This window comes from Pleurodeles waltl, chromosome 10 (genome assembly GCF_031143425.1).
Source record: "Pleurodeles waltl isolate 20211129_DDA chromosome 10, aPleWal1.hap1.20221129, whole genome shotgun sequence".
Taxonomy (NCBI): Eukaryota; Metazoa; Chordata; class Amphibia; order Caudata; family Salamandridae; genus Pleurodeles; species Pleurodeles waltl.
Genome location: NC_090449.1, coordinates 458,202,867 through 458,226,014, shown reverse-complemented (window position 1 = coordinate 458,226,014; position 23,148 = coordinate 458,202,867). Strand labels below are relative to the sequence as shown.

At 42.4% G+C, this 23,148-nt stretch overlaps 1 protein-coding gene across 2 annotated transcripts in view; it reads right to left on the bottom strand.

Annotated features, from left to right (window-relative positions):
- The window catches only part of LOC138261617 (arf-GAP with GTPase, ANK repeat and PH domain-containing protein 3-like), a 2,246,054-nt gene that overhangs the window by 182,023 nt on the left and 2,040,883 nt on the right, over positions 1-23,148 (bottom strand). For both annotated transcript variants that reach the window (XM_069210744.1, XM_069210743.1), the window contains exon 16: positions 292-514. In XM_069210744.1, coding sequence (XP_069066845.1) covers positions 292-514 — 223 coding nt within the window. The remainder of the gene's footprint in view (positions 1-291; positions 515-23,148) is intronic.

Genomic DNA, 23,148 nt, shown 5'->3' with positions numbered 1-23,148 from the left:
AGGCCTTTAATAATATCATGATAAGGAACTCCCTAAATAAAGGTAGAACACAACACGGAAGAGAAGAAAAGATTGGCCTTAAGGAAAGTAACAGGAGACATATATTTTGTATTGATTGCACGGATGCCAATCAAATGGTGTACCTGCCCATCACTGCCTTATGGTCTCAGGGCCTGATAGGTGCTTAGTTGGAGGAACATTGAGAAATAGTTTGTATCTTCCAATTTCACAAGTTATATCTATCGCAATGTGACCTAATGCGCCCCTTTCCATGGTTTCAAAGCCACTTACCTGCTGCTCTCTTGTTCCGGTTTGATGTATCCTTCCACTGCTTCTTCCCATACACTATTTGCCAAAGAATTACCTATGGCAGTCATCACCATTATGAGCTCGATGGGCCAGTCATCTAGGTCGAGAGAGCGAACACGGGATAAGTGTGTGCCGAGGTTCCTGTGGATTCCAGAGCACTCAATACACATGAGAGCCCCCAGGTTGAGACTAGCCCAGTCAGGATCTAGAAAAAGAGACATCAAAACATTCAGCATTCAGGGCAGAGGTAAAGATACGGACACTCAATATACATAACAGAAAGAGTGATCAAAAGGTATATAGCACAGACAGACATGAGTGGAAACTCAGTAAACTGAACACAAAGAGTCAACTGCAAAAGAGGGAGAGAGAAGGAATGAACAACAAATTAACAGCTGTATAATGGCTCCATAAAAGCTGATCCTCAGCCCATAGACATTTGCTTGTGGCAGGGGGGTAATGATATATGTCATATCAACAACTAAAGCTCTGCATGGAGGTATCAGTGCAGTGACTGCTTGCAGCTGGAGAGAGGGACAGCACACAGATGCAGACCTAACAAAACACATGGAGGAGCACCTGATGAGGGAGTTCAGCCAAGGCCAGATCAAAGGTGCACGTCCCTTTGCAGTGCTGTGCTAAGGAGCCGTAGCACAGGGAAGAGTGACCGGTGGGGGCTCCCCAGGCTGTGGACAGGCAGGTTTTGTTGCAAGATGATGGTGGCGCCATGATTATGCAGCACTTCTTACACCAGGGCACTACTGGTGTTGTGCCCGCATCAGTGTGACTGCTCAAGCTCCCTGCTGTACTGAAAAGAAGTCACTGATGTGGGGGGGGAGGGAGTGGATCAGGCTTACAGCGTACCTTTCATGGATCATCTCTTGTTGTCATTGTCTTAGAGCACCCTGGCCTAACAGCAAGGCTGCAGTCAGGTGCTACCCTCTCCACTAAATACAACACCACCACTCACCCTAGAGGAGAGCATTGCTGTAGGTAGGAGCAGTACCCAGGCTGGCACATTCTTGTCTGTCTGTCTAATATGCCTGTCTACACTGCAATCTTAAAGTGCTTAGAGGAACAGGCTCAGGACATGTATGAGCCTCAAAGAATAACCTCCATTTGGTAGGTTTCTCAGAGGTTGTCGGGGGTTAAAAAAGTGTATTTACCATGTCAATTACCATAGGCATTTTTGACATGACTACAGCCCCAACTGTTCAATGGAATTACACCAAATTTAGAAGAAAGTTAGCTCTTGGTCCAAAAAGTACACTTTTTGTTATTTGGTGTAAATCGGTTCAGTTATTTTTCAAGATGTTAAAGGAAAAAGAAATGTGTATATCGGGCGGAGCCTAAACACAGACCTCGTGGTGGAATCGTATTGGCTGTCAGCACTTCAACCAGGAAGTGCTGGTAGCCATCCTGGGACCAATATACTTGATAGCAACCCATTGCAATGTATTGTAGTAAATGGCAGGTTTTGGGAACTGCAAAAAGGAGAACGTATAAAGGGTGATAACACATTTTAGTTACAATATAAATTTTGTTGCTGGTACCATACTAATTTTAGGAATTGTGGTGATTTTACACTGCTGGAATTTCATGAATCATGTTTGACAGAAAACAGTTTTCTCATTATTTTGTCATAAAGGTTATGGAAGGTGCTCCAGAAGCTAAAATTAGAGTATATGTTTTGTAAATTCACAGTATGTTTCTCAGGCATATGAGAATGAAGTCTGACATTCTCAGTACAACATGAACTTTCAACAAGAGCAGCCTGTTGATTACCTTGTGTTCTACTGCAGCCTACCAGAGTGGTTTAACGAACAGCTAGAGCGCTAACAGTCTTAATTATGACAATCTTGATTGAATCAAACTGGTAAAACCTAAAACATTTAATTTAGAAAGGAACAAAATGAGGGGGTCCCTAAGGACTCGTTTTTAGTGTGTTCTCAAATATCTTCTTCTTCTATTTCATTAAAACATTCTGACATTCAGACTGAAACATGCACTTTTAACACCAGCAGCAGACTGTCAGTTGACTCCCTGGTGATCAACAGCTTTACTGCAATGTTCTAATGAGCACTGGAATGCTAACATTCTGAATTTATGCCAAAAGTGTGACACATCTAAACACCATCTTGATGGAATTAAAGTTGAAAAATTGAAAGCATTTTCTACTGAGGATACTGTAGTAAATGAGTAAATTAGGGAGCTTCATAACAAACAAGTCTCCAAAGATGGCTACCAGAGACAAAAGAGCTCAAACGTAGCACAACTATCACCCAAATATAGCCCAATGACAGACGAGCGAAACAATTCATTTCTTTCTTTTTTTTTGCAGTTTGATACACCACCGACTTGACCTGAAGGTACTGGAGTGCTGTACATCAGCATCAGTTACATTACACAAGGACACATTCATTTTGGTTTTAGGCATGCAAAGAATAAGTGATCTGCCCAGAATCACAGAATTTTGAGCTGAAGCAAAGTATGCAGCTCTGGCAGTAACGCCACATCCTAAGTGAAACATATAATCTAGTGATCAACTAGATAACCAAACATAAAGATAGCAAATAATATAAAAGTGCTTTGTCCCTATTTGAGAACTCAGACATAAGAAATAAGACACTCATTTTTATAATTTCTAAAGGAAATGCTTTAAGTATTATGATTTTGATTACATTAAGATGACGTCAGGCGTTCCACATTTTTGTAATAAATATAGAATGCAGTAATCTAGTTATTCATTAGAATACCATTGGGAGGCAACAGTCAGGGGCACAGATTCAGATAATTGAGGACAGGGAGGAGGTGAAAAGGGAACAGGTTGCCCATCCTGAGCAGATGGAAGAGGCACTGGAAGGACAACTGACCATGGAGGGCAGGAGAAAGGGAGGCAGGGGCAACAAACCAATCTTGCAGGACAGGCAAGTGAGGTAGTGGCTATACAACAGACCATTGAGGACAGAAGGAAGAGTCAGTGGCAGTATAACCATTGATGCGAACATACCCGATACAGGCAGGAGACTCATGATGTTTTAAGCCCAAAAGGGCTTTGATTTATCTTTTAATGTGAGTCTATGGGGCAAATCAATTCCCACAGTTTTTTAAAATAAAATATCCCTCTTACAAAGTTGAAAATGTTGGCAAGTATAGTAAATTGGATCATGGAGGGCAGGAGGAATGGGGTAGGGACATGGACTCGGATATTAGAGGGAAGACGGGAGATGGGCAGCGGCACCAGATTGACCTAAAAGGGTAGGCATCAGGGGCTGCAACAGCACAATACAGTACACAAGGCAAACAGGACAGCAGTGCAGCACAATGGACCATGGAAAGCAAGAGGGAGGGGACAGGGCCATGAATATGGACAACAGACAGCAGGGGGGGAAGAGGCAATGGCAGCAAGCTGACCATACTGGACAGACAGGAGTGACAGTTGCAGCATAACAGACCATGAAGGGCAGGAGGGAGGGGCAGGAGCACAACAACGGACAAGACATGGCAGGAGGGAGGAAAAGGGGCCTGCACATGGAAAATGGAGGGCAGTGGGCAAGGGGGCAGGAGCAGCAAGCCGACCATGGAGGGCAGGCGAGATGGACACTGGAAGCACAACACACCATGGAGGGCAACAGTGAGACTATAATGGCCTACACACAGACAACAGAGGGAAGGTTAGAGGGGGTCAGGGGCAGCAAGCTAACCACACAGGGCCGGTGCAAGGGGCTGTGACAGCAAAGAAGGCCATGCATGGGAAGCAGGAGGGCTAATGACAGCACAGCAGTCATGGTGGGCAGGCGGGAGAGGCAGAGGCATGCAAAAAAGAACATGTAGGGCAGAAGGGAGGGGAAGGGGCTTATCAACTGACCATGCAAGGCAGGAGGAGTGGCTGCACCACAACAGAGCATGGAGGGCAGAAGCGAGTGGTAGTAAAATGGACCATGGAGGACAGGAGGGAGAGGATCGGGGAATGTAACTCGGACAGGCAAGCTGGAGGTGGCAGGGACTGGCGGCAGCCATCTGATCATGCTAGACAGGTGGGGTGGCAATGGCTGCTCAACATAACACTCAGAGTAGATAGGAGGGGCAGTGTCAGTCCCATGGAACTTCGGGGGTAAAAAAGTGAGAGCAGAGTCATGCACACAGACATCAGAGGTCAGGGAGAAGAAGGCCATCAAGCCAAGCACAGAGTCTAAGCAGGAGAGCAAAGATGTGGCATAGGATTGGGCAACGGAGGGCAGAAGGAGTGGGCAGGGATATCAAGCTAAATGGAGGGCAGTGGCAGCACATCGGACCATACAGGGCAGGGGATGGGGGCTGGTGCATGTACTCGGGCAACAGAGGGTAGGGAGGAGGAGGATTAGGTAGCTAACTAACTGTGCAGGGCAGGCGGGAAGGGCAATGAGAGAACAGCCTGCAATGAACAGGGTTGTAATGAGGACGCAGAGGCATGGACTTGGACAATGCATGGCAGGGGGAGGGGGGTGTAGAAGCAGCAGGCTTCGGTGGGAAAGCACAATGCCAGGAACTGCATCCTACCCCCTCCACTGAGCATTATGATGAGCATCTTACTTAACATTAAAAAAGCCCTAGAAATTCATTGTAAAAAACAAAGATTACAAGAAAGTTATAGTTAGGATATTGAAATGAAAAAACCTTTGAAATTCACAAAAAAACTAAAGGTTACAGAGATGTTATGGTTAGGCTGAGAGTTTACACGCAAAAAACCATAGGAATTCAGCTATTATAGTTAGAGTTATTTCAAGTAACTATAACTCGTGCCATAAGGCAACTATAACTCGCACCATCGCCATGCACTGCTAATAACCTCAGATATTACATCACTCATGATATCTCCTATGACATCATTGATAATATCACAGTAACATTTGAAGTAAGATTATTGATAAGAAAACTGTGCATGGCGAGGATGCGAGTTATAGTTACCTTAGGACACGAAAGGACATGAAATAAACCTAAGCTCATAAGACGTCCCTTCTGCACGTGTGGTGGGGTGGTCTCTTTGGGGGACTCACTGATATACTTCCTTGTCTTTCCTTGCAGAGTGCCAAACTGAAAGAAACAAGATCATGAAGTTTTGAAGTTTATGCGTTTTGTGGGAACTGACTGAAGGGCATGCACCCCAGTAAGGGGCTTCATTTATTTTAATTTATGCTTCTGACTTAAGGAGGTACAGGGAAGTCAACGCTTACTGTGTATCAGTTACGCGTTCTGTCTGTCTTATGGAGTTTGTGGTACTTACAATATTCTGCTACTGATACTCCTCTAATTGACTTTCATTTTGCGCATTGTTGTAGTTTTTGATGTTATTATGGATTTCTCTTTCAACACTGCATAGTGGGTGACAGTAAAATAACACTCACCACCCCAGCGAATGATCGCCACGGCGCACCACATTAGGTTGTAGAATACTGTATCAAATCATGGAATGTAAATGGGCTCAATGACAGAATAGAGGAAGGAACGGTGCTACAATTTGCAAACCTATGTTGCCAGAAAGTTATCTTGTTGCAGGAGTAGCAAATGTGGGTTATTTGGGGAATACAGGTAGACCTGAGTTTTCCAACCACACTTCACTAAGGTGTCTTATTTCTTACTCCAGAAACATGTTGCTCTGGTGGTGACCCACATGAAAAGGGACAGACAGGAGCAAAATATTCTAATGACCGGTATGTAAAAAGCCCAATGTTGCATGTTTATTAGAATTTACACCCTCTTTGATGCACAATAGCTTAAGTGAACTTAGAGTTCTGTATTGGAGGCGGCTTTAATATAACAGTGGGAATGGCGCTAGGGGTCAGATGTATGAAAGCTTTTTGCATTCGCAAACGGTGCGAATGCCGTTTGCGAATTCAAAAAGCCATTTCAGAATGTATCAAAGGCATTCTGAAAGCAATTTTAAGGAATCGCTAAAATAGCCATTCCTTAAAATTGCGACCCCGTTTAGAGAGTCGCAAACTGCGACTCTCTAAATAAGAAATCGCAAATAATGATTCCTTATTTGTGATTTCTAAAGCACATGTAAGAAGCAATTTCTTAATGTGAATTGGGCATTAAGGAATCCCTATTTACCACCAAGCTGAACTTAGTGGTAACCATGTGCAAATTTTAAAAAAGCATTTAAAATGCATTTTTAAAATGTACATGTAAAGCACACATGCCCTTTTGGCATGTGTGCACCTTACATGTCCTAAAAAACTTTTTGGGGTGCAGCAGAGGGGGCTTTAGGCCCCCAGCACCCTGGGGTTTTGCATTTCTTTCCAGTTAAGAAATCGCAATTTTGGAAAAGAAAAACATTTGCAAATATGGGCCTACAGGCCCATAGGTGCGAATGGGGCCGGTATCGCAATTTGCGATTCAGTAATAGCATTTGCGATTTTTAAGAAATCGCTATTACCGAATTGCAAATGTGATACGTTGCATTTTGCGAGTCAGAAATAGCGTTTTCTTAAAAATCGCTATTTCCGACTCGCAAAAGGCATTCTTGATACATCTAGCCCTAGATCCTTCTTTTGGACAAAATGCAGCAGAGCCTCATAGAAACTCTATCCATTCTGACTCGGCATTCAGTCTGAGTCCTTATGACTTGTGAAGTAGTTGGCAAGTGGGTTAAAAAGCATCCCACAAGTTGTTCTCCAAACTGAATTCCTTTTCCTTCTGGCCACAGACTTGCCTGGTTGTAGGACGTGTACATTCTGCCATGGCCTATGTGATCATTCACTGACAGAACTGTAAATGGGTCACGATTGGAGCAGTGAACATGGCACATGTCGTCAGAATGCTTAGTGGTTGGCTGATGAAAAATTCTGTTTATTTGAGGGAGGAGAGTTATATTTCAAGTTCATTATGGGCTGTGCCTCCACTGTGTGCAAGCTTTGGGAAGTCTTGAAGGCTGTAACACAGGGAGAGCAATGACATAGCTAAAGGAGAGGGACAGGAAACTTACAATATTCATAGTGCAGGCAAATATTCTAGCCTTTGAGCTTGGGTTTACTATACCTGTGATGCCACGTTGCTTCACCAACTAGAGTCCATAAGGATCACACTGAGGTAGCTGGCCTGAGACACACTCAGATTGACCTGACTGGCATTGCAGCATATGGAACAGGAGACAAAGCTGGCGATCTACTGAATTTGCTTGCCATCTTGGATGTCTCCTGAAGGTTTGTGCTGAGACCCACAAATAATCTGGAAGTTGGTTTCTATTTGGTGCACAGAAAATGGCCATTGCATTTGCTGAATAGTACAAAATTCTGTAAGAGGTCTGTCTGCTGGCAGAATGCAAATCGTCAACTCCCTTGATTCCAGAGATAGCAATTCAGTCCCTATCTGATCATGAGGTGCTTGATCTCCTGCAGACTCAGGAAAAGACCGAAGAGGCTCTAAATAGGATACAATCTGGGAAAACAATTGCCCCAATGGGCTCCCTTTCAAATTCCTTAAGATGCTAACTTTTCTCTTGCTTCTACACATTTTAAGCACGTTTAATGAGGCCTACAAGAGGGACCTCTGCGGGACAACCTCTAGGCTGCTACAAGTTTGGTACTGATAAAAGTGCAGCACTGCCTATTACGTGATCATTCTCATAAATGTAAATAGACTGGTCAGGGTCATCACTTCCGTGATCCACCTAGGCTAAAATGGCTTCATGCTGGGTCAATGCACTAGAAAGTCAATCTGACGTGTAAAGATGGCTCTGGAGTGTGCATATGAATTTTATGTCCCTTGTGATTTCATTTTGGTAGAGATCAACAAGACCTTTAACTCCTTGAAATTAAGCTTCCCTTTCCAGGATCTCTAAAAGATGAACTTCGGTCAATACTTCCTGGCCTGTGCCAGAATCCTTTATATAAAACCGGGGGTCATGATCCTGGATAATTGTACCCCAGCTTATCAGTTTTCAAGGCACCAGGACTGGATGTTCTCTTTACCTCTGCTGCTTGTCCTTGCCAGAGAGCCACTGGCAGCTTGAATTAGGACTAAAGCCTTGCTGAAAGGCTTTCAATGGGATAATGGTATCAAAGACCAAAAGTCTCTATGCACATTACATGCAATTTTTCCTATGATACCCCCAGTCAGTGGATGGGTCAGAGACTGATGGACATATTGGATATTTTTGGAGCAGCCTCTAACTTTAATGTAAATTGGGGCAAATCTGTTATTTTCTGCATTCTAGTGGAGGAGAGGAGCATAAAAAACCAGGAGAGCATAAGAAACAGACTGACAATTTAAGTTAAACGTTCAAACACATATTTTTAAATATATTTGTGAATACATCAAAGTTGACCCTGAGTTGGGCTGAATGCTCAAAGTTTTACCCTGCTTCTAGAGTTATGCAGATATGTGGGGACTGAACACTGTTACAAACAATATTAGAGGTAGCTTTATTCAAAATGGCTATATTTAGTAAGATTCTCTATATCTTGCAGAACTACCCTATAGGATTCCTGTAGCCTTTGTTACAGAGCAAGCCAGTGAATGACTGGCTTTAAATGATCCTGTCTTCATTGTCAAGTGAGATTTATTTGCAGGCCTGACCTACTATTATTTTTTGTAAGACATTATACTGGATAGAATGGATGACAAAATGAAGCAGGAAATACCATTGTGGCAAGGAAAGTGGCTAAGGAATTTGTCTGGTCTAACCAACTTTCGGTTGTGGGACCAAACAGGGGTCTGGAAATTGAGAGATGTATGTGACAAAGTGCACTTGAAATCCTTTACAATTCTGAGCAAAGAAACTGAACTGCAAAATTCCATGTCTTATGAATACCTGCATTTGAGACGCACCTTAGAGGTACCCCAGGAAGACTTAGTGACCCTTTCTAAATTGAGCCTAATGAAAGCCAGGGTGGTGATGGGCCTACTAGCCGATGGAGGCCACCCAGATTTCTTGATCGATGGTGATAAATGCCCCTGACCTGTAGAGCTGCAATGTTCCTGGGAACATTACCTGAGCCAACTGGAGCCAGGTAAAGTTAGCCCTTCGAGAGCTACCTATATTGGCCAAACTATGCTTGATTCGAATGAAACATCTTCATAAAGGTTACTGCACCCTAGAACATCTATGGAGGAGGGCAGGACTCCTAAGTGTTTTTAATGCCACCTGAAGATAGGTGAAATCTCTCACACAGTCTGGTAGTGTGGGATGGTTCAACATTATAGTTATGTGACACTTCTATGCTCCAAGAGGTACTGAGATTAAGCACTGAGTTAACGCCCAAGCTAGTGCTCTTCTAAATCATAGAGGAGTTAAGTGGTTACTGTGGATCAAAATCCTTGGTGGGCCTGTCCCTAGCCAAGCAAGATATTGGCAAACACTGGTGGTCTGAAAAGGCTCCTACCATGGAGGAATGGTTGAGAGGTATGCCCAGTGCTCCCAGGTTGAGGAGACGATATACCTTGCATGGGGTTGTCCAATGAAACAAACAAGTTTGAGGGCCGTGGTGGGGCCACTTCAGTATTTTGCAATCTTGACTACCCCTGTACTGACGGTCTAGGTGTAAGAGTGTTTAAGTGGGTACTTCATTTTATGAATTATGTGGGTTCCTATCTGCTTTATACAAACCTAAGATACTAGTTCCATGGCATTTCCTGCCTACTGTATTTTATAAAATAAAAAAAATAAAAAGGTAATAGACCAATCCTGTGACTAAAAGGCCTTTGCCCAAGCGATGGGAGGCATCTGAGTTTATGGCAGGACACGTTCAGCAGTTGGGGCTAATCACTCCTGGCTGAAGCAGACAGTTTAGTAGGGGGAGCCAAGTGGCGGATAAATGTGAAGGTCTTCACTGCTAGGGCTCCTCCCGACGCCCCAGTGTTAGGCCCTTGTTTAGATGTTAGGGGTTGCATGCGATTAAACCTTCATACCTTTTCCCCCACAAATGGTATCCATGCCAAATTGCCATCCTTTTTTGTCAGAGTCCTGAGGATTATAAAGGTATCCAGAATTGTGAATTCCACTGGAGGGAACCAAGAAAATTGCCAAAATATAGCTAAATGTTAGTTTTCGTGAGGAAAAGTACTGTGCACAAATTCATATATTTTTTTCTAAAAATGGCATCAACAAAAGGTTTGGCGTGCTAGGATTACCATCTTTCCAGCTTTCAGGAATCCGCAGACTTGTCACATAGATCTATTTTTTAATCCTTTTTTGCATTTTTCTATGAAGAAATACTTTTTTCCTCATTATTGTGGTTTCAGCCTACAAGCAGTTTGTAGTGAAAACTTATGTACAACCCATGGGCAACGCTTGAAAAATATATATTTCAGAAAAATAGACAACATTGAAATGATGGCCTCATTACGAGATTGGTGGGGGCGACCGTTGGCCTCGTGGGCAGGAGACCGCCACACAGTTGGTGGTCTTCCCCTGGCCCAATTATGATGGTTCCATTAGGCTGACTGGCGGAAACCTCCAGGAGGTTTCCTCCATTCAGCCAAGTGCAAATAGTGCAGCGTAATTGGCCTCGAACGCTCAGGGAGCTGAGGTCAATACTGTTGCACAGAGGGTGCCCCCAGCACCCTCATAATGTGCACTGTCTGCCATAGCAGACAGTGTGCATTCCAAGGGTGCCAGGTAGGGGCCCCCTGTGGCTCCCAGCACTGCCTTTTGGCCAGCCTTTTCATGGCGAGGACATTGCCATGAAAAGGCTGGAAAAAAGGGGACTCATGATCAGCACGGCGATGCGGAACCCAGCACCACTGTGGCTGACCACAACTTCAACTGCCGTCACCCCGCTGGGATCCATGATCCTGGCAGTGGCAGCGGTCCCCTGGTGGTTGGACCACAAAGTAGTGCGGCCGTCTGACCGCCACTGTGGGTATGGCAGTCCTATGGACTCCCGTACTCATAATGAGGCCCTAAATGTTGACTAAAAAATAATTAACATTGATAGGAAAAAAACTGACCCTTCTTGTTACGAAGGCTGATTTTCAAAAGCAATAACCCATTATATCCATCAGACCCTTCTGGTCGTGGGGATATATAGAGTTTGTAGGTTTTCTAAAAACATGTGATAGCCAGAGTCAACAAACGAGCTGCACCTTACAATTATCTTTCATTGTGTCCTGACTATACAGCAATTCTTATGGTAAACTAAAATATACCTAAATTATATACAAAGGAAAATGGGTATAAAAGAAACCAATATTATCAGAGATGTACATAAGATACTAGGTTTAGGAACAGTAGTTATTTGTACACATCTGAAGTTGTTCTTATTCATACTGTTGTGATTCAGAGAGAATTTTACAAAATGTCTTCTTTCTTGCACACTGGCCAACATTTGTTAGCATTAAATGCAGAGAAATTCAATTGGTAATAACACATGTTCAAATATTCTGTGTTCTCACAGGCCTCCTGATAAAAACTGCACCCCACATGTGTGGCTGAGCTTAGCGTCTGCAACACAAAATGCCCCAAAACACACTCTGAAGACATCACATTTCATCAAGCAAAATCAAAGCTTCTTTTAGAATGTGGGTAGCTGTGGATTTTGGGTCCTAACTAAACTGCTGCACAAGGAGGCCTACCATAGCAAGCCAATTCTGAAAACTAGACTCCCAGGGAAGTCCAGGTTTGTATGTTTTCTTTCCACAACCAAGTCTCCTAGAAACATATAGGGGGTCATTCCGACCCTGGCGGTCATTGACCGCCAGAGCCGGGGACCGCGGGAGCACCGCCAACAGGCTGGCGGTGCTCCCAAGGGCATTCTGACCGTGGCGGTACAGCCGCGGTCAGAAACGGAAAACCGGCGGTCTCCCGCCGGTTTTCCACTGCCCTGAGGAATCCTCCATGGCGGCGCAGCTTGCTGTGCCGCCATGGGGATTCCGACCCCCTCACCACCATCCTGTTCCTGGCGGTCGTGACCGCCAGGAACAGGATGGCGGTGAGGGGTGTCCTGGGGCCCCTGGGTGCCCCTGCAGTGCCCATGCCAGTGGCATGGGCACTGCAGGGGCCCCCGTAAGAGGGCCCCTAAAAGATTTTGCAGACACTGAAAATCGTGACGGGTGCTACTGCACCCGTCGCACCCTTCCCACTCCGCCGGCTCCATTCGGAGCCGGCTTCCTCGTGGGAAGGGGTTTCCCGCTGGGCTGGCGGGCGGCCTTCTGGCGGTCGCCCGCCAGCCCAGCGGGAAACACAGAATAACTGCGGCGGTCTTCTGACCGCGTAGCAGTATTCTGTTGGGGGAACTTTGGCGGGCGGCCTCCGCCGCCCGCCAAAGTTAGAATCACCCCCATAATGAGATAATTGGAAACAACTGTATTAAAAGGTCTAGATCCCTTCATTTTTTTAAACCATGTACATTCCAGGGAAGTACTAATGTGCTGTGTGAAGATCTTGATTCCTAATCTACTTCACCCAAACCACTGTATTCACCCAAGATTCACTAAATGATTTCAGAATGGTGAGACCGTTTTCATCTAAAATACTAGAATTATATGATTAACGCTTAGCTTTTGGTATAGCTACAGTTAAATTATGTTTATTTATACTGTCATTCTTTCTTGAGATCTGTTGCTTTGCTTTCATATGTGACAATATCTGAACTTGATTTAGTCCTACTTCTGCATTATTTTGCACACATGTATTAACTGTAGACGTTGATTGAACCATTTCATCTTCAGCTCGGATATACGTTTGACCCATTGAACCAAAATCTCCTCTTTGTCCATTAGAAGGGTACCTTCACTAAGCGAAAAATCTTAGTCATGTTTCTTCCCGACATAATATTTGCCAACCCTCACCTGTTTAAAATCATTAGTAGAAAATGCTTTCTGAGGACAATTGGATATAACCTGGATTAGCCATGAATGATCTACCAGTTTTATTTTTCTATTTTTTCCCCAGATCTAACTGTGTCAACTTAGACCAAATATTCTTCTGGGAGAATTTCCCTACAGGGATATTGAGAGTTAATATTTATATTTACCCTCTTATTATCCAGGGCAGGCCATCATAGGCTACATTGCCATATAGGACTGAATACAATGACCTTGATGCCCTAACACTTCTTTCTGTTTTTGATGGAAACCTTTTTAAGGGACACTGCCCTGACTGTGAAACTGAGATATTCTGTGAGGAGCCCCAGTCACCCTGAGTTGGTTGTATTAAACTTGTTGAAGCATTATCAATTATGGTTAATTCCAAAAGACTTGTTCTTAGGACTTTATCAGGGTTTATACTTCCCTTAAATTCTTTGTGCACCTTTTCTTTCCTATTCATTATTTGTATAATCTCTTTCTTAAAGGAAGAATAATTGTATTGTAGGTACAAGCACCCCACTTTTAAATCAATATTGCCCCAATTGAAACATATACAGATGGGGAAATGGTATTCTAAGGTGGTGTTATTCGCTTCTCCTTTTCATGTAATACACCCTCTTGATCCACTTCAAACTGTGTTGTTAAGGAAAGCATACAAAGATTTACTTATAACTGCTGTTATTATCCGCAGGTGAACTGCTTGCATTTTTAATATATTATTATTCAGTACTACTGCTGCAAATATTCCTCATAAGATTTTCTCCATCAAACATCCAACATCCAACATCCATGACTGAAAAAGAGGAGGATGCTGACATTTCCAGATTCAATATTAATTGAAAACCTTTTTGTCTATCATGGGCATCTTATTGTCAGCAATTACTGACTTACTCGTTGCAGACTGTTCTGTATTCATGATAGTACAACTTTTATTACTTAAAGCCTTCTCTACCGGTAAACGGCCTGCGGAAAGGGTGACCATGGCTCGGGGTGACACTGAAAGTCTGGGTTCGAGAAAATCTGCCAATATATCCAAAAAAGACTGAGCTATGATTGAACCAGGAGTCGAAGATGTAAAAGTTCTATCTCTTGCATCGCTTACATCATTATCTTTATTAGATGTAACTACACTTAATAATTCAGAATGTTTGCCTTTGATATGATTTCCTACTATTAGTGCGTCAGTCTTTAGTAAGTAAACTGACAAGGTGATGCGTATAGGTCGATGAACCTTTTGATTCAAATGAAGTATCCTAGCTATGATGTGACCAATGTACTCAGTAATCAATGCACCAAATTCATAAGATTAATTCAAACTCAATTCAATTCAATAAGAACAGCATTAATTAGTTAGAAGAAGCCAAAACATAATCTAATCAAAGCTTGAATCAGAGTACATTCTAAAGCATTAGCACAAGTCAATAAGGGAATCAAAAGGAATAACTCAGTTCTAGTCATGAAGTTCAGCAGAACAGTCCGTCAATCATTTGTCTCTGTAATCTGTCAAATCGTCATGTAAAGAAAACCTTGTCTAACCCAGATTAGCATCAATATGTGGGGCTTCATGCAAAACAATTTAGGAACAAGGATTTAGAAAACATCTAGCTAAGAATACTATTAAGACAGCACAGTTGGTACCTAGAAAGGAAAGGCACAAAATACAATTTAGTCACATTGTCATATCTACCTATCCACGGTATGGGTCAGCAACAGAATGTCTTCGTCCTCAGGTCATCAGTCGATCAGCTTTACATCAGGCTCTCAGTCAGAGAGTATGAGCCCAATGACTGAATCTCAAATCCCTTCTTCCCAATATCGCATCACAATTTGAAAGTAAGGTTCTGAACTCTTTTCCCTCTGTCACGTTGTTATATCAAAGTCACACAGACTATCCCCCAAATTCCAATTGGTCAATTAATCCTACGTTTATTACCCTACCCAATGGAGTCCATATACCAAGTCTATGAATTCTAATATTTCACAGTTCAGATGTCGTTGATTGGTTTGCCTTACGATGTTCTCATCATCCGGCTCGTCAGGTATCAAAAATGTTGCATCTTCTTCTCTAGTCAGTGTCTTCACTGTTCGCGTCCTGGGAAAGTACATCTCATGCATGCTATATATAAAAATGATACAGTTCTAGTAACTTCGGGCCATATGTACCAACGCATTTTCCCATAGACACAGAATGGGTAAAATCCTTTGTTACATCTGGCCCTTCATCTCCTGTCCATCGGTTCCCATAGAAAGCTTTGACTAAGCATTTTATTAAACAATGAGCTGTTCACGGTTAGTTCATTTTATCAGCAATTTCCATTGAATGTTAAGAAATACAGCTTCTGCATGAGGCCTTGCAAGACTAGGCCAAGACACTTGCTAAGTTAAGGCCTACAATTATTGATGAACATAGGTTATAACTCTCAAAATGACATATACCTACAGTATTCTAATACATTTTAAATATTTTGTGTATGTTAATCACTCATTTAGTACATTTCGTGAATACTGGTGGCCATTCTCCGAGGTCACAATTTCAAACCTGCACATTATTTTTTTATGTTATTCATTTTCAAGCAATTTCAATATTAAAAATACATACAAAATTCATTAATAATTTCCAATTAAGACTTTTGTGTTAACAATCCCTCCTCTGATGACTAAATGTGTCATCACACCACTTTTACCACCTACAATTTTATAATTCAATTTTTTGAACATTTTTTGCCTTCTCCCTGAATTCTCCCTAAAGATTATTTCCCTGTTTCGTTCTTCCCTCCTCTGATTATTTCTAGACCTTTTTAATTTTTTCATAATTTACATAATCCCCATATTCCTAATAGGCAAGCTATCACAATTAATATTCCCTGTATAATTTTTAGTAGCACCCCATTCCAAATTTTACTAAGCCAATTTCCCACTGAAACAAACCCTTTACCAACCTTTTCCCAAACACCTGGTTCCTTCAGTTCCTTCAAATGTCTACTTGAGTTAGTCAGATTAGTAAGTAAGTCCCTTATCTCTTTACTATTGTTAGGAATGTAAGAACATACATGCCTAGAGTTAACCATTTTACAGGCTCTGCCGTCCTTCACTAGAAGGATGTCTAAAGCAAGATGATTTTGAAGAGTCATAGCTCTATCCGCAGCCAATTCAGTATCTATCAGGAGTATTGCCCCTGTAAAATTTGTCAGCATGTTATCCACAATAGTAGACAACTTTCAAATCTTGATCAAATTCAGGATGACTCACAGTGAAGGAATCACTGCACCAAATATATCTCCCACCACCGCAGAAGAGGACTCCCTCCTCTGTCTCTTATGATATAATTCAGTAAATTTTGGAAACCTTTTCAAATACTCTATCTGATAAATCTTTGGGAATACTATCCCCAAATAACATGTCCCATACCATCCTCTTGGAAGACGATAATAAGCATTAAGTCCACAAATATAATAAATCCCTGGAATTGCAGGGTTCTGACCATTCAACATAAAAGTCCATTTACTCTGAAACAAAAACGCATGCCTACATTCACTCGTACCCACAAATAAAGTGTCAATTCGTGACTTTGGCCTATATATAGAAAGCTTCCCTATGTGTAATGTATCTAAAGATAATTTCCCTTGCATTTTTATTCCAGTGTAAGCATAATCATTCTTATAAGTCCTTTTCTCTAGGCCTTTTTACTAATTTCTCTTTTAATGCTTTTCTCCTATCGTCAGTATGACCTAAGAAGCTTTTTTCTGAATTTGTAAGCAAGCATGTCAAGTTGTTCTTGTGCGCATAAGCTGTGTAGGTTCAAAGAATCCTCTAACCAATGCTATATCATGATCTTTAGTTACTCTACTTAGATACCTAATAATAGGAACAAACGAAAACACTACGTCGCGATTGGAATAAAAATACTGAATATACTCCTGGTCTTAAAACCTTCTTAGTAGCAGACTACAACTTATTCCGTAGGTTAGTGGAAGACCATGATAAGTAACTCCTTCCTCAACTGATGAAGGAATTTTAATATATACAAGACAATCCCTTGCATCCATCGTCTCAACATACTCACTCAATAAGCGATAGAAAACATTAGAAGAAAGTTCTCCTTGAGCTTTAGTATAGTCATGCAAATACTTGTCATCTAACTTAAACTTCTCCAAAGCCGTAAGTGTGGTAGTCTTGAAAGCAGAAGTATGGTTGGCTCCTTTCGCATCAAGAACAGACATACCCACAATCAACACTATCAACAAAATCCTACACATAATTGCCAAACCAATGCTTATATATTTACAGCACCTAGCATCTCTAACCTGCTTATCAAAATCAGCCATGATCTGTAAAGAATCAGAAAGCAGAAGTAACTTAAAAAACTTGAAGCAAAAATCAAAAATAGACAATTCCTCTTTCAGCAATTCAGTTTCACTTCCAAGAACCCTTTTCCTTGTCAAAATTGGTTAGCAGCTTGTCACATCTGGTTTTCAAATGTCAAATCAGGTTAACAATGTATTTTCCAGTTTACCTTCACAGTCTCTTTTCTCAAAAATATTTCTCAAGTTATTTCAACAGTTCAGCTCCTCGATCATCCTCAGGTCACCTCAAAATACTGACTCAGAACTTCCCTATCAAAACAAAAAGACATAAACTCGGGTTGCCATTCATTTGTATTTACATATGTCCATTCAGAACCTGCGTATCTTCAACTTGCTATTCTCTTTCTCTTTAACTTCCGATCACCACTCAACTCTCCTTCACTCAATTCTTCTTTTCACGTTGTATCTACTTCTTCCACTATTGTTTGATCTATGACCACTTCTTTCCTTTCCTCTACTTGCGATTCAGGCCAGCTGTCTCATTGTCTTGTGCCATCTGTTAATATTTTCTTCAGGATTGGACTCTTCTCCTTTTCTTTCTCTGTGGTGTTTTCTCTTGATGGACCTGCAACAAGCTTAGGAGGAGTCGGATCACTTTGACTTTGATCCAGCTCAACTCCCTTCCCTTCTGGGACTAGCTCTTGCTCTATTTGTTTCTCAGAATCGTCTACTTCTGGGAGAACCTCCGCTGTGCTTGGTTCTCCAGCTGCGTCAGTTGAGACAGAATCTCCAGCACCTTCCAGTAGCTCTTCACTTTCGTCTCTTACAGTGGTGATAGAACCATCTTCCACAACTTCCGGTTCGACTTCGGGTTCTCTTTGTTCTTTCTCTGGTTCTGGTGCTGCATCTTGCTTCGCAGTTGTTGGAGCTCTAAACAACGCTTCTTCATGATCCAGTCGACATGCCAATTTCTTTGTGTGACTTGCGTGGATCCAGTTCAGAATCCCTGCACACTTCACAGCTGTCGTGGTCGTCAAGATCACCTGGGGCGGCCCTCTCCAACGTGGCTCCAAACACGTCTTGCAAACATGTTTTCGGACAACAAACCAGTCGCTGGCTCTCAGCTTGTGCCCTGGAATGTGTATTCGTGGCAGTGTGGTGGCCTTCACCTTCTGAGAGAAAGAGCGAACCACATCAGCCAGACCCTTGCAGTAATCCAACAACATAGAATCTGTCATATTGACAAGTGCATTGGCTGGAACTGCTGGCAACCTCATTGCTCTGCCCATGAGGATCTCGTGGGGCGACAATCCTGTCTTTCTGTCAGGTGTGTTTCTCATTGACATCAACACCAGAGGCAATGCATCTGGCCATTTCAAATTTGTGGCTGCACACATTTTTGCAGTTCTTGATTTCAAGGTACCATTCATCTGCTCCACTAGTCCTGATGCTTCAGGGCAGTAACTACAATGCAACTTCTGCTCAATGTCCAGTGCTGCACAGAAAAGTTTAATCACCTCATTACTGAAGTGCATTCCCTTATCTGATTCTACAGAGATCGGAACTCCGAAACATAGGATCAACTCTCTAAGCAACAGCTTTGCTACTGTGAGGCTATCATTCCTTTTTGTGGGGTGCACTTCAATTAATTGACTAAAAAGTCACACAATCACCAACACATATTTCAAACCGCCACACGCAGGCATCTCAATGAAATCCAATTGCATTCTGCAGAAAGGACCTTCTGCTCTTCCAATGTGGCTCAAATTCACCACAGTCCCTTTCACTGCATTTAATTGCAGACAAATAACACAGCGATGGCATACTGTTTCAGCTGCCTGCGTAAGCTTAGGGTTAAACCAATCAATTTTGAACAGACTAACCATGGCATCCCTTCCAATGTGTGCCTGACCATGATAGTACCTCACCGGTTGTGACAGCAAACCATTTGGCAAAACCATTTGACCCTCCTCAGATACCTAGAACTCATCTTGTCTTTGAACACATTCCATTTTGATCCAGGAACGTTTTTCTTCCTTGTCAACATTACTCTGGAAAGTTTTCAATTCTTTTAATGTGTCGATTACCCTTAATTTAAAACTCATAGATGTAGTGTCTTCTTCAGATAATAACTCCCACTTGTCTTTGAACGATATACAGTTCAATGCACAGAACTTTGCGACTTGATGCGCATATCCATTCCCCAGTGACACGTAGTTCTGTGATTTTAGATGTGCACTGCATTTTACCACAGCAATCTCTTCAGGCAATTGTATTACATACAAGAACTCCTTTATTCTCTCACCATTTCTCACTGGTGAACCAGTAGAAGTCAGGAAACATCACTGCGACCACAATTGACCAAAATCATGAAGTATTCCAAATCCTTATTGGCTATCTGTATAGATAGTGACTCTCAATCTAGCAGATACATGCCATGCCCTAGTAAGAGCCACCAACTCTGCTACTTGTGCAGAATATACTCCTTGAAGCCAGGAAGCTTCTAAGGTACCCGTAATTGTGCAAACAGCATATCCTGCTCTCAGTGTCCCTCTCCCATCTCTGAGACAAGAACCATCAACAAAGACAATTTGGTTATTTTCTTCTAATCGAGTATCTCTAATGTCAGGTCTCGGTTTTGTGCACAACTCAGTTACTTCAAGACAATCATGCTTAATGTCTTCCTCTTTTTCAATTTCAGTAGTATCACTTGGAAGTAAAGTTGCCGGGTTCCGCACTGTACATCTTTTCAGTGTCACATTAGGTGCTCCCAAAATGCTTGTCTCATACCTTTTCAGTCTGGCACCAGTCAAGTATTGCGTTTTCATCCTTGTCAGTAAAATCTCAATCGAGTGAGGGACCATTATTGTCAGGGGATATCCCATCACTACTCCTTCACACTGTGAAAGTCTCTGACCAACTGCGGCTACTGCACGCAAACAACCTGGTAAGGCTGCTGCAACTGGGTCCAAAGTAGCTGAAAAATATGCTACCGGGCGATGAGCACCTCCAGGGACCAGCCAATGAACATGCATCACACTCATGACAAAACAATGTGAATGGTTTTGGGTAATCAAGCCTACCCAACGCTGGAGCTCTGCACAAACTCTCTCTCAACTCAGTGAATGCTTTCATCTGTTCTTGGTCTAATGTTATAGGATCAGTGACATTCTTATGTGTCAGCTTCTGCAATGGCTTTGAAATCTCGGCAAAATTCAGAATCCACTGTCGACAATAACCTACCATACCCAGAAACATCCTGACATCTCTCTGTGAAGTCAGAGGACTGCTCTGCAATATCATCGTGATCCTTTCTCTTGATATTTTCCTCGACCCTTTCTCAATTTGGTGACACAAATATTTCACTGCCATCTGACAGTACTGCAACTTCAGCTGTGACAATTTATAACCAAATTTTCCAAAATGATTCTACAGGGCAGTCGAGTCATATTTACACTCGTCCCTTGTTTTGGATACAATCAACAAATCTTCAGTATACTGCACCAAAGTCAATTGAAAAGGTAACTTTAATGACTCTAAATTCTTTTTCAAGATCTGATTGAACAAGGATGGTGAATCCATGTACCCTTGAGGAAGTCTACACCAACAGTAGATACGATCTAGGAATTTGAAACTAAAGAGAAACTGACTATCCTCATGTAAGGGCACAAAAAAGAACGCTTGTGACAAGTCAACAACTGAGAACCATTTTGCATCACATGGAATCTGGAACATTATTACAGCTGGGTTTGGCACTATGGGACAACACTTAACTAAAATGTCATTTATTTTTCACTTCTTTTAAGACTCCATGCTTCACAAAATCTCCAATTATCTGTGCCACTTTCATCAAGAAATCTTGTGCCATATTGTACTGTGGAAGCTGCAGAAACACTGCATTCGGCTTCAAAGTAACCTTAATTGGTTCCACTCTCTTGATCAAACCCACTTCTTTACCTGTCAGATCCCACACGTTTTCCTGCACTGTTCCCTGCAAATCAGAATGAAACTCTTTCACTGTAAACATCGAGAAAAACTCAATTAATGGGTAGTCCTCACTGGTAGTTTCAGCCTCAGTCTCTGGAGCTGGGTCTTCTTCATCATCACTATTTGTCTGGATCTCAATTCCCTCATTTGAACAAGTAATTGAACACCTTGTTTTACACAATAAGTCCCTCTCCAGTAGGGATACTGGACTTGATTCACAGACTACAAACTTAAGCAGTCCCTGGAAATTGCCAATCTCAACTTACATTGGGTCTGTATATTTGTCCAATGCTTATTCACTACCCCTACAACCTGAACTGTTCTTCCTGAAAGAGGTAAATTCGGAACTTCTGCACTCCTCACTGTCGAGCGTGTAGCTCCTGTGTCCACCAAAAATGAGACCTTATGACCCATCATCTCCCCTCTTCACATAGGGTCCTCGCTGATCTACTTCCAAGGAGGCTGCAAGCACACATGGCTCCTCATCCGAAGTATCACTCATCCAGTCACCATTTATTTCATTCTCACTGTGTAACGGAATTGGTGCACTGTGTCACTACTTCTGTCTTGTCGCTGACCTGTGACCTGTTGAGTAAGCATTATCTGTTGCTTTTCCATCGGGCTTGAGGTAGCTGCATTTGCTGTCTAGGTACCATAGGATCCTGCTGCTGCATTGGTTGAAACTGTGTCAACTGTGCATGAGGCATTTGCATCTGCTGCAGGGGTTGAAAATTGTGCATCTGATTCATGTTATTCTGAAAATTTGGATTAGGACCTCTCATTCTTGGTACTCTTACATTCTGAAATGTATTGACATCACCATTTTGCTGAACAACACCTTTCTGCACCATCATCGGACATGCTTCCAATGTCCCACAGCGCCGCAAATGTGGCACAATAACATCTTTTTCATCCCTTGCACATCATTCTGCACCACTACAGTACTCAAATCTGGTCCATGATTCATATTAACTCCACAACCCCTACCTCTCATCTGAGGTTGGAACATAACAGTTCCCTGCTGCTGTGGTATATGTTGCACAAAAGTTCCATGCACTCCTGTTTGAGCTGCCTTAATCTGCATCACTAGCGCTTTCTCCTTCAACTTTTTCTGCTTCAACTCAATCTCATCACTACAGTATTTGGCATACTGCAACACCTCATCAATTGGCTTCTCTTGCCAGCAAATCAAATGGCTCTTAATCATCTGACCTATCTCAGGTCTCAGCCCTCCCACGAACCTGAACACAAAGTGCACCATGTCTTTAGGCTCAATCGTTTCCTTGCCACTTTACTCCTTGAACGCTTTCATCTCTCATAGTACGCATGTATCCACTCCTTTACCTCCTGCACTGTCCTATCGATTCTCTGCCAATCAATATTCTTAGGCGAAATTCTCATCTTCAGGAACTCAATCAACTTATAGTAATGCTTCATGACTTCAGGAGATGGTGCACCTGTGCTTCTATCCCTTTCTGGTTCACTTGTCGGCCAATCTACTGCTCTCTTACACTCAACACACAAGTCTGCTGGAACCACTATTTCCAATAAGGTATTCAGGTCTTCCCACAGGCATTTTAAAAGCTTCACAAACCTGTCTGTCTGCTGATACCACTCAACCGGTTTCTCCCTCAGTTTTGGTTAATCATTTGTGAATGACAGAATATCACTCCTATGCCAAGGAACATAAACAAACTGCCTGCCTGGGATTTCTGTCATTGGTAAAATCTTTAATGGATCTTTGTCCTTTTGTATACTT